At 37.3% G+C, this 13,060-nt stretch overlaps 1 protein-coding gene across 8 annotated transcripts in view; it reads left to right on the plus strand.

The window, feature by feature from the left end:
- Positions 1-5,664, plus strand: part of LOC120770873 (cytochrome b reductase 1) — a 90,035-nt gene extending 84,371 nt beyond the window's left edge. For 5 of the 8 annotated variants that reach the window (XM_040098501.1, XM_040098500.1, XM_040098502.1 and 2 more), the window contains 4 exons: positions 1,822-2,045; positions 2,144-2,372; positions 2,589-2,753; positions 5,333-5,664. In XM_040098501.1, the coding sequence (XP_039954435.1) occupies positions 1,822-2,045; positions 2,144-2,372; positions 2,589-2,753; positions 5,333-5,474 (760 nt within the window). In that variant the 3' untranslated portion in view covers positions 5,475-5,664. Of the gene's footprint in view, positions 1-1,520; positions 1,666-1,821; positions 2,046-2,143; positions 2,373-2,588; positions 2,754-5,332 lie in introns of all 8 variants that reach the window. The other 3 variants (XM_040098504.1, XM_040098505.1, XM_040098503.1) reach the window with 1 other exon arrangement.
- Positions 5,665-13,060: the final 7,396 nt, after the last annotated feature.

Genomic DNA, 13,060 nt, shown 5'->3' on the forward strand with positions numbered 1-13,060 from the left:
TCTCACTACAATTCGTAATACAATTTCCGAGATATAAGTATAAAATATGGTGCTTTGCAATGTCCAATAGGCATTCATGCAGTAAGTCTAGAAACTTCTTGGACACTTGTTTTCAAAGTTTTGTTGAGGTGGGTAAGGTAGAAAAAATCTGGCCCTTTCTTTACCATTCCAAACTTTACAAGACTGAAAACATCTCGGTAGCCTATTCGGCGTAGCAAAAGGCATATCCACAACTGGTATTAGCCGTCCCAAAATATTTGTGCTTGGCTCAAAGCGATGTGTCGATTTGTAAGAGTCTTACTATATATTATATAGGAGTTTTAAGGAGCCGACAGACCAGCGTTCTAAGCTGTCAAAATGAGATCCCTGTTAGAATCGATTTCTTAACCGAACGTAACCGAATCGCCTAACCGATAGCCCTATACATTTTTTCTTGCTTGTGAAAATATTCTCTTTCCGAGATCGAGGATCACAACCGTTGTAGTGAGAGATTTAAAGTACTTCCAGAACTCCTCACTGAATTAAATGTTTATTATGAGAAATACAAGAATATCAATTCTTCTTCTACTTTACTGGCGTAGACACTACTTACGCTGTTATAACTTAATTGCAGCCAAGTTCTTCTCAACCTGATCTCTCCAACGGAACCGAAGTTTTTCTCTTCCTCTGCTTCCACCGGCGGGTACTGAATCCTTCAAAGTTGGAGTGTACTCTTCCATCCGGACAACTTGACCCAACCAGCGCAGCCGCTATCACTTGATTCCCTGAACTATATCAATTTCGCCGTATATCTCGTATAGCTCATCGTTCCATCGCCTACGATATTCGCCGTTGCCAATGCGCAAAGAACCATATATCTTCCACCCATCTTCCTCTCGAACACTCCTAAAGCCGACTCATCATCCCGTTCCTGACGGAGCTTTTGCTGTTATTCTACGTCAGCTTACACAGTCGTATTAGCTTTGCAGGCACACCAAGTTCAGGCAAAGCTGCATAGTGGTAGTTTCTTTTCGTGCTGTCGAAGGCGGCTTTAGAATCGACGAAGAGGGGGATTGTGTCGATCTTCCTTTCACGGGTCTTTTCCAAAATTTAGCGCATTATGAAAATCTATTCTATTGCAGATAGACTATAGCCACACTGATCCAATAAAATCTTAAGAAGCAAAAATATATTTCAGAATAGAGAACACACTACGACTTGAAACATAAGATATTTGAGAGAAACCTGTTTCGCAAAAAAAAAAAAATTTTAAGAAAAACGTAAAAAAAACGAAAATCATTGACATCAAACTGCCCACGTAAATTTAAAAAAAAAAATTTCAAGAAATGCATTGCAAATGTTTACATAAGCGTTCGCCTTTTAACAAAATTCAAATGGAGTTAAGCAGCTCTTAAAAAAATAACAACAAATAATACTAAAAAATAAATAAAAATATAAAATAAGCAAATTTCAGCAGGCAACGAAATCGTTTTCGTTTTGGGGTTGAACAAAAAAACTATTGACATTTTCTCGCTTTGCAGACATTTGATATAATTGCTCTATGAGATTGAAGCGGAAAAAGGTTAAAGAACAGAATTCGATGACGATGACGGTTAATGAGGAGTTTATGAAAGAGTTGAATCGCCAAATAAAGCGGCGACCCGAGGCGGAAGCCAATTACAGACGGTTGTATCTAACTGGCAGACGGTTGTTGCCTAAAAACAAAAATAAATTAATAACTTTCATATACAAATATAAAAAAAGACAACAACATGCAAATGCCAACAATACTATTAGAGACTTGATTTAATGGCAAATAATACGAGAATTTATGCATTTCAGGCGCTACGAGGAGGACTCGGAGAATGACTGGAACTGTGGCTCGTGGTTCGAGTATTTGCTCATCGTTATACTCTCCACCATATTGTTGGTGGGTGTGTTGATACTCACGCTCTTCTGGATACTATTCTATCGCGATGGCTTCGCTTGGTCCGACAATCCAGCATTGCAGTTCAACTTGCATCCCACCCTAATGGTGGCGGGCTTCATAACGCTGTCGGGATTTTGTAAGTGGAAAATGTGTATTGTTTCTGTTTGTAGTTTTGTTGAATTAATTTTCATCATTTTTTTAATATTTTTTTTTTCATTCTCTGTATCGCTACAGCGATTTTGCTGTACCGCCTATGCCGCTGCCTGAAACACATCTATGTTAAGCTGATTCATATGTTCTTTCACGCCTGCGCCATACCGTGTGTGGCTTTGGGATTTCTGTCCGTCTTCGATTCGCACAATTTGTCGGAGCCGCCTAAAGTGAATTTCTACAGTATGCATTCGTGGTTGGGCTTCGTCACCATGGGAATGTTTGTTTTGCAGTTCGTTGTTGGCTTCTTCAGGTATGAACATATGTGCGCATGCGCTGTTTGTTGCAAGTAGAATATATATGTGCACTCCTACAGTTGTCACAACACTCCCATGTAATTATTCATCAACTGTTGCTTAGTTTATATTTTCTGTTGTTGTAAATTTCGTATATTTTTCTATTGCACATCTGTGTGTTGCTTCAGCTTGGCTTTATCTATGCTTTATTTTATTTATTTGGTCTCTTGCAGTTTCTTGGTGTTGCTGTGCTGTGAGAATCGCACCTACAAGTGCCGCAGCATTATGGTTCCGATACACGCCAGCTTCGGCTTGGTGAATTTTATGTTGGCAATTGCCACTTGCATCACTGGGTTGGTGGAATATGAGCGCCAGAATGCGGGCAATGCCGTTTTGAGGTAAGCTTTGATTATCTTTTACTACATTTAAGTAACGGAATTATATGCGAATGTCGAAATCTGATCAAATCAAGTAGTTGTCAACACAATTCTTATGAACTCTTATGTAATTTCCAGCGTTGTGACGGCATACATACTTACATAAATTAGTATATAATTTCGGGTGTAAATTATTTATTCCGAAACTTCTTAATTATAATGAGGGCTTAGGGTGCCACTTAAAGTTGAGCCGACTGTAAATTCGAGTGTTGGGTAAATGAGAAAAATGCGCTCGACTCAGCTTTAAGCGTCCATTCTGCGGGCACACTTGAGTATTTTCAATGTAACAGGTCAATTGAAGAGTCCGTAGTAAAGTAGAGAGTATAACACATTTTTTGTTCAATTCACCTTTAAGGGTGATTATAGCGACCCTTCAACTTTTCGATGTCATTTTTGTAATACGATTTGTCCTTTGCTTCAAAATTTCCCTTAGTTCCAATCATCATCTCTTCACTCGACGAAAATTTCTTCCCATCAAGCATTCTTTTGAGATATGAAAACAGATTTCTTTTGAGATATGGATCCGTATGCAATTTAAAGCCCAATTCATGGATATTTGCCATTGGTTTCATTGACTTCTGACACTTAATTTTCTTCAAATTTGGAATTTCAGCGATTTTGTCCTTCAAACAGTCCAATAACGCTCTGTAATAGTCGCTGTAGATGGTCCTTTCTTTTTCAAGGTAGTCAATAAAAATTTAATACATGCGCATCCCCAAGCTTTGAAACGGATTTTTGTTCTTGTTGTTGTAACGGATTACTTAGTTCCCCTTAGGATGGTAAGGATTAGATAATAATAATATGCCATCTAGGACATCCAACGGTAGACTCAGGAAATGTGCTGTTTTGGCGGGGCCGTTACTTAGAGAGAGGTGAGTCAAATGTATAGGGTTAGCTGGGTATGCAAAGAGGTATGTCGAGTTTGATTCTGGATAAGTAGGAGTTTAACCTTCTACGGTACCCAGAACGAACTGCGCTGGGATCACTCTCGATTCTCGCGGCAACTCGAGCTCTTTATCTGCAATGGGTGTTGGGTTGACTCCAAGTACACCATTCACTGAAAGGGAGTGGGTGACGGTGTTAATGACTCCACTGTGAATGGAGGTCAGTACATTTCTGAAGTTTTTTTGTGTCCGAAGTGTGATCGGCGTATTGTTTTATGTCGACGACGTAGTTGAAGAAGGATCTCTTGATGCTCCTAGGAAGTGGTTCCGCTACAAGCAGGTCACTGCAGGAATGATTTCTGCGAAATTGACTAGAAAGAAGTTCATTATGTGCAGCTGTTCGATGCAAGATATCAAAAGGCATCCTGTCGTAGTCCGTAGGGCAATGTTCTCACATGTCTGTAGCTTCCTCGTCTGCGTTTCACTTCATCCAGACGACGACCATATTGGTACGGCATAGTTAAGAACACGATATTCCTGTATCTCCATTTTTTTTCAAATAACTTCTTCACACAAAATTATTTAATTCATAATAATTCACAAACTAATAAACCGACGGCTGTCAAACTTATACACGCGTGTAAGGCCGTGGACTTTCCAATTGAGCTGTTACGGTTGATATTCCTTCGAATTAAAAGCTCCTACTTGGAATCAAATAGAAGACATCTTTGGTCACATTGTCCTTCTCTTCTGTTGGATCGTCTGTGCAAATCAGCGATATGTTGTAGACTTTCGCTTTGGTGCGGATTGTGACTAGACGTTCATCCACCGGGTTGAAAGCCAGGACACGGCGACGGCGTCCCCTTCCCATGACGAATCCCACACCGAATTTGCGCTCCTTTATAGAGCCATTGTAGTATATGCCACTCGAGTAAAAACGTATTTGTCTCAGTGCCTGCCCCATCCATCGCATTTCTTCGACGGCGGTAATGTCAGCCTTTACTTTTATGAGAACGTGAACCATCTGGGCAGTGGCACCTTCCCAATTAAGAGATCGGACATTTCAGGTGCATGTTCTTAAATCGTAATGCTTAATACGTTGCAGTGGTCGTCATCAAAAAGGGTGTCTCCTCCTAGGCTGTTGTATCCTTTTCATTAGGGGTGTTTTTTTAACGTGGCGGGCCCCAAACTCAGCGCACAACTTTGAGGAAGGATGATTCGCCTTCTCACTTTGGAACGCTTTCAAACGGATGTTTTTCGGCTACCCAAAAGATACTTGGTCTAAGGTTTAAACTGCTTGAGCCGTAAAAAAAACGTAAAAGAATCGTTTCTGACCAATCCCTAGTGAATGACGGCCAGAGAACTGTCCTCACTTGTGTGAATTTCTACACATGGCTCAGTTCTCCTAGTAGGATTGATATAGAGTTTGGATTCACGTTTGAGGTTCACCCTAACATATATGCATCAAATACCTCTTAAGCATCTATTATCTACAAGGTTCCGCTCTCCTTTATACATTTAAGAAATAAAGTAAATTACTGTCATTACTACTAAGTCTCATGCTCTTTATTATTTAATTTATATATTTCTTTAATTAAAAATAATTTCTTTAATTTAAATTTAATAACTCATGTATCATGCGCTTCTCCTTCAAAGCTCTCGCAACTCGGAAATCGAACATTACATAATCAACGCATTGGGCATCGTACTCGTCGCCATTGGTATCATAGTCTCCGTCGCTGTACGACGATCGAACGCTCCAGCCACTGCCAAGGTCTACGTTACCGAACGTTGCTGAACACATTTTTAGCGCGCTATAAATCAATTTCATATTTTTGATGAGACAAATTTATTTGAAACCTAAATAAGCTTGCTCGAAACAAAAAAAACATGCAAAATGAACGTTGCCAGATTTTCCTTTAACACTTTTATACATAAGTGAACTACTTTAATAAATAAAAATAAAAATATAAAAATTCTGAAAACCACTTCCTTTCCAAACTTTAATTTGTACAGCCGTGAAATATGCCAAATTGTCAGTGACTATTTTTACTATAGCAAAAACAATAACGGTAAATAGTGTAAACCCACCCAGAAGCCAAAATGCATGAAATAAACGACGCCAGAAAAGTAGAGAACAAATAAAACAAATACCAAAATGCAAAAGGAAGCACAAATTATTATAAAAATACTTACATATATTGTAGTTATGTATAAGCTAAAATACATACATACAATTTCATTAAAAAAATTAAAATAATCAACAACTCGTAATCAAAATTAGAAGCGAAAATCAAATGTTTATCATTAAAAGCATAAAAAATTACACACAAATACATATATACATACATGCATACAAATAAAATTTATTGAGAATATATCCTAACACTAAGTAGCCCAGTATTGCATTACTCATACGACGTGTAGTCCTTTCCACAACGATTATCATACGAAATGTGTGTACGTATTGGCAAAGTGATTGCCGAATTAATATAAATCAAATTGTATCAAAATTTTTCGCAAAAATTCATTAAATTATAAGTGATAAATGTAATTGAAGTGTTTGTATATTTGCTTTTGTTTTTCTTTTCTTAAGCTATGTGTAACTACATACAAACATATATCAGCATACATGAAGTTATGAAGCGCGCAAATTCTTTTGCCGTTATAAATTACCGTAACATACATACATACATACATTAATCTAAGCAATATCCAAATGTATGGAAATATTTCAATGGAATACAAATAATAAATAATAATAAAAGGCCCTTTTTGTAATTTAAATGTAAAATTCTTGTTATTTTATTCATTTAGGCGCTGATTCGGTAAGAGAGTTGAATACTAAAACGATCTGTATATGGCCTTTTGGCTTGCTCGCTGTACCACCCAAGCGGGTTAAGTGTTTGGGGTTGCCAAATGTTTGGCTATTTCGTGACAAAATGTTGTTGAGCTGAAGAAATAGCAAAAAACGAATTATTTTTTTGAAACAGGTGGCAACCTTTTACAGCTATTTTTAGCTAACAGTGACATTATAATATTCTTAATATCTATTTTTATTGATTTAATTTTTTGCCAAACAGGTGGCAACTCTTCTCTACTATTTTTAACTCACCGTAATATCAGCATTCCATAAATTTTGTTACATTGCATTTCTACTATTGATTTTTATTTTTATTTTTATTGATTTAAATTTTTTTAAAGATGTGGCAACCCTTCTCAACTACTTCTAACTCTGAGCTTGTTTATACTCGAAAAAATAAATATTAAGAATGGATTAATATTATCACTTTCCTATTATTTATTTTTATTGATTTAAATTTATTTAAACAGGTGGCAACTCTGCTCTACTATTTTTAAATAACTGTAATGTCAGCATTCCATAAATTTTGTTTTATTGCATTTCTACTATTTATTTTTATTTTTATTGATTTAAATTTTTTAAACAGGTGACAACCCTTTCAACTACTTCTAACTCTGAGCTTGTTTATACTCGAAAAAATAAATATCAAGAATGAAATAACATTCCAACTTTCCTAACATTTATTTTTATTGAATTAAATTTTTGTTAAACAGGTGGCTACTCTGCTCTAATATTTTTAACTAATATTGACAATACAGTAACCCTATATTTACTTTTAATGAGTTAAATTCATTTTATATTTTTATTGATTTAAATTTTTTAAACAGGTGGTAACCCTTCTCAACTACATCTAACTTTGAGCTAGTCTTTACCCGAAAAAATAAATATTACGAATGGATTAACACTATAACTTTCCTAAAATTTATTGTTATTAATTTACATTTTTTAAATAGGTGGCAACCCTGCCTTACTACTTTTAACTCTGTCTTTGTAAATACTCGATAAAATAAATATGTATTAGGAATATTATAATTTTCAATTCAAACTTGAAATAACTTGCAAAGATTTCTGTGAAGGGTTACCAACGCTTGCAATTTTTTATTTCACAATACAATATATATTTTTCAAATTACTGCCAACTGTTTAAACAAATTTTGATTGATCAGGCTAAGAATCACTAAAATATGGGTATCAAAGGATACAGCTTTAGAAAGCTATCTTTTAAAATATTTTTGGAGTTGCCACCTACTAAAAAAGTGTTATGCTGCAAAATTATGTAAATGTAGCCTGCGTATATTAAAATATGGTTATCCAAAAATATGATTTTAGAAAACAGGCTTTAAAAATATTTTTGTAGCTGCCACCTGTTCAAAACCTGTAATGTAGTAAGATTATACATATAATAATATGAGCACTATCATATTTGTATCAAACAATATGGTTTTCGAAAGAAACTTTTTTAGATATTTTTGGAGATGCCACCTATTGTAATGGGGTAAAATAATATAATTATACGCTAAGGACACCTAAAATGTAAGTATCAAATAAAACGATTTTAGAAAGCTAGCTTTTAATATAATTTTGGAGTTGCCACTTCTTCGAAAATTTTAATACAATATACATATATACATATGTAATTATCTGTTTAGGAACACTAAAGTATGGGTATCAAATAAAGCAATTTTAGAAACCTATCTAACTATTAATATAATTTTGGAGTTGCCACCTATTCAAAAATTGTAATGCAGTAAAATTTATCACATTATATAAATTTATTAAATAGGCATCTCACATATTTGTCACACAATATCTTTATAGGTACTGTATGTTATATGGTTTGTGCATGCGCTCGTCCAACAGCGCCATCTGTGTGTAAGTTTTGCTTTAAACCCTACAGTAGCGAACTGAAAAATAATAAAGTATTTGGGATATGTATACAGGTGTCAATTTATTTTTTTACTTAAAGATTTTATACTACAAATGAAAGGATCTGTACAATCAGTCAGAAACATGACATCGGGGAATGAGAGCGGTGCGAAAGAAATCTTGGACAATTATTAATATCTAAGGAGGACCCGATGCTCTGCAACAATTTTTCGCACATTTATGTCGCCAACAATTTGCTACCATCATCCCCAAAGATCATGCAGTAGTACACACTCTTCTAACAAAAAAACAAAAAAATTTGAAAATGAGTTAAACCGGCGGCAGTCGGTTAGACGACACTATCATCAAAACCTTTATACTATACTAAGTTGTTTGCAGATCTTTAAAGAATCAGAAAAAAGCCTGAGGAAATCATCGTCAGTACAAAGCCCATACAAGCTTAAACAAAACCCATTGACATAATCAGTTATAGTCATGATCCACCGACCATAATGCCAAAGATCATAGTCCCAGGCTCTCAACTCTTTAAGAAAAACCTCTTCTACATTCCTCCGATCAGCGCGATAGTTGTTTCTTCTTTTCGCAATGTGACACCAATTGGAGATTCCAAGCGAAGCCAGGTCCTTCTTCCTCTGCCCTTTCCATCGGAGTGGAGGTCTTCCTTTGTTCTGCTTCCATGGGGACTGCATCTAATACTCTCAGAGCTGCAGTGTTTTCATCCATTCGGACGACTTGACCTAGCCAGCGTAGTCGTTGTCTCTTCATTCGCTGAACTATGTTATTGTCGTCTTACATCTCATACAGCTCATCGTTCCATCGACCGGATATTTGCCGTTGTCAATGCGCAAAGGACCATATATCTTCCGCAGAACCTTTCTCTCAATTCTTGGTTGCACCTACTCGATAATTTGTTCTTATTCCCTAATGAATTCAATTGACAGAGCTTTATTTCTCTGCCTTATGAATAGTTGTCTCGCGTTCACTGGTCAATGACAGAGTCAATGACTCACTAGTCAATGACAGAGTCAATGACTCCATAGCACTAAATTTCTATTAACTGCTCTTGAGTTCAAACGTTTTATTAAATTTAAATGGAGGTAAATAGTTTTCAATATTTACTCGACACTTATTAGTAATTGCTTTGTATTGATCATTTTTACAGCTTAAGATCTGAGTACTCATAGATACTTCCACATACGAGGATTATCTTATATATGTATTTCGGGATAAGAGCACTAAAACAAATATTAACCATCGAAAATCGCTTTATTGTTTTTGAAAATATTATTTCAGTAAGACCTACACACTTCAGCACGCGTTTGAACCAAATGTTGAACCACTTTTGCCACTCTGATTGAGTTGTTTCCAAAACTGAATTCATCAGCCGCCTCTTCAGGTGTCACATCACATATATTGCAGTTTACGCACAGCATCAAAATTTCCGGAACAGCAATTAATTTTGTGCAACCTTCACGAAATTCGTCTTGGAGTGATACCATCGATAAACACTGATGCACTGTTGCTGAGTTAAGCCGAGTAGAAAATTGTAAAACATTATCGCGCACTTAATTCCTTTATTAAGCCGAGAGGAATATTTTAAGTTACTGTAAATAACGCCCGTATGCCCGAAGGTTCCGAGTTTACAATAGCGCGCCAGTCTTTCTTCCGTTTCGCTGTTTGGCGCCAATTGGAGATTCCAAGTGTAGCCAGGTCCTTCTTCACCTGGCCTTTCGAATGGAGGCGAGTCTTCATCTTCCTCTACTTACCCCAGCAGGTACTGCGTCGAATCCTCTCAGAGCTGGAGTGTTTTCATCCATTTGGACATGACCTACACGACATGACCTAACCAACGTTGCCGCTCTCTCTTAATCTGCTGCGTTCGATTTCGAGTTTTTGTTGGTGTTAATGCTGGTTCAATGACATACGAAATTAACCACGACTTCGAAGGCTATCAACACGAGGCCAAGTCGCATATGCGACGATTGTTTGTTTGATGACAGAAGATATATCGTCTTGCCCTCGTTTACTACCAGCCCCATTTGCTGTGCTTCTTTGTCCAACCTCGAGAAAGCACGGCCCGTTGGTTATGGTCAATGATATCGATGTCATCGGCGTAGAAGCTTGTACCTTCTCTATTTAGCTCTGCAGCTCGTATTATTTTCTCCAGCCATAGATTGTAGAAGTCTCCTTTTCTGAAACCTTGCTGGGTATCGAATGACTCGGAGAGGTCCTTTCCGATCCAGACGGAGCTTTTGGTATTGCTAAACGTCAGTTCACATAGCCGTATTAGTTTGGGATAAAATGAAATACATATAGATACATATGTATGTACTATACTATACAAAAGATCAGCTTGATGAGCTGAGTCGATTTGGCCATTTTCGTCTGTCGCTTTGTCCGACATCTGTATATAGGCGATATCAGTTTTTGAGATATCGATCTGAAATATCACACACGTTGTTTTCTTACCAAGAAACTGCTTATTCGTCGGAGCCGTCGGTATCGGACCACTATAGCATATAACTGCTATACGAACTGAATCGGATTGGATCGGAATCAAGTGCTTGTATGTGAAACTTTTTCATTTGACGAGATATCTTCTCAAAATTCTTGTAATGTAATATCCAAAAAAATTATTATTCAACTCAAATAACTATAGAATATAGCCGCCATACAAGCTTATCGGTCAAAATCAAGACAAATATTGTTTTATAGGCTTTTATGGTTTAAAAATTGCACCTGTCTCTGTGGGGTATTATAGCTTCGGTGCAGCTGAAGTCAACGCTTATTTTTATTTTTTTTGAATTCACAATGCATTTGTCTGAAGTTTACTGCATTCCATGCCTTTAAAATATCTATAGGTATGTATGTGTATATAGGTATGTAAATATTATTTGCCAGCCATTTCTATTTATTGCTGCAATTTATAGTCACATAAGGAGTTTGCAGCATTTCTAAATTGGGTGCGTCAAAATTAAAAGGAAATGTTATTACGGTAAATACTTAGTGCAAATCGAAAATAGTATGCAAATTGGATTCTTAACTACATTCCATAGTGCAAATCGCTTTGTCTACTGCCGCGTACTGCATTAAGGGGCTGGGCCAGATGAGGGTTTTCAATACATGGAACAATTATTTGACTTAAAGTAAACTTTTGAGTTCTAACCAACTTTTTACAGTTGATGGAACAGTAAAAAATATATACCTGAATTTTTTCAGTTTAGTCCCAGATTGAATAAACATTTGAACGCGTTTTCCAAATGAATCGGTAATGGAACTTCCAACGTACTATATAGGTGTCTACAGACAATTAGCAGTATTATGGCCACCACTCTCAATGTAAAAATGTGCATCGCAAGCGGGTCTGGAGCTGAATTCGTAGAAAACGGATCTGCTTTTGTTCACAAGAAAGCACAAAATTCCTCTAACGAGGTTCCCTTCGATAAATGGGAACCAACTACCTTGTAGCAGTCTAGCGAACTGGGTTCAGAGGCTCGCTGCGCTGTGCATAACGGGGGCTTTAAAAACAACTCCAACGACGGGTACTGAACTGGTACTAAAGCTGCTATATATAGACCTCTTCGCTGAAATCTTATCAGCAAAACCGGCGGGATGACTATTGGCAGCAGGATAATTTACATATAGAACCTACGGGCATAGCTCGGTAGGTAATGACGGTTGGGCAAACACCGACTACATGATCCCACTTTTCAACTGGGAAAGAAGGTTCAAAGTAAACATAGAAAAATATGGTTGGCGGTATGTTAGCTACGTGCAACACTCTAAACATCTATACGGATGACTCGATGGAGTTGGTGTGGGAATACACTGTCCAGAGTTATGCGTAAGGCAGCCTTTTAAGTTGCCGGAACACTGCAAGATGAGGTCCCTGTTATTGCGAAAGCCGCGGAGCTGGCATCTAATGCACCTGCGGGCAATTCCAGAGTCAACATCTACGTCAAGGCAGATCAAGGCATCAAAACAGTAACTTCATATCACATATCGGCCAGAAGTGTCTTGGGAAGCAGGGCGGCAGTGGAAAGTATTGCCAGAAGTAAGCAATTACACTTCTACTGGGTGCCAGGCCATAAAGGTAACGAGAGCAATGAAATAGTGAAAGCGATTGCCGAGAATGATGTACGGCTAACCCGAAAAGGTGATTTACATTGGGAAACCCATGCATTGTCTAAATGACGATCTGGACAGAAACATGGTAAAGAAAATTAAAACCCGAAGAAACGATCTACCTGGGTGCAAAACTGCTAAATCATGTACAAAATGATAGAGCGGAAGTACACAAAATTCCTATTTTCACTTGACAGAAGACTGTAGAAACATGATGCAAATACTAACTGGTCACTGTCTGGTGCCCGCAGGATGGGGCTGAGAGATCGAAAAGACTGCAGAAAATATCTAGAGCAGAGCACCAGAGAAACAATGGAGTATATCGTGTGCACTAGTTCCGCATTGGCAAGACTACGCTGTAAGCATCTTTGGACTCCACGGTATGATACACTGTAGGAGGTAACGATAGTGAAGACGCAGAGTCTGTTAAAATTCGCGTCAAGCGCAGGCATCCTAAAGGCTGACTCCTCTTGGACCTAGCAACTGAACTCTATCTGGTATCGCAAGGT

This window comes from Bactrocera tryoni, chromosome 3, assembly GCF_016617805.1.
Source record: "Bactrocera tryoni isolate S06 chromosome 3, CSIRO_BtryS06_freeze2, whole genome shotgun sequence".
NCBI classification, from domain to species: domain Eukaryota; kingdom Metazoa; phylum Arthropoda; class Insecta; order Diptera; family Tephritidae; genus Bactrocera; species Bactrocera tryoni.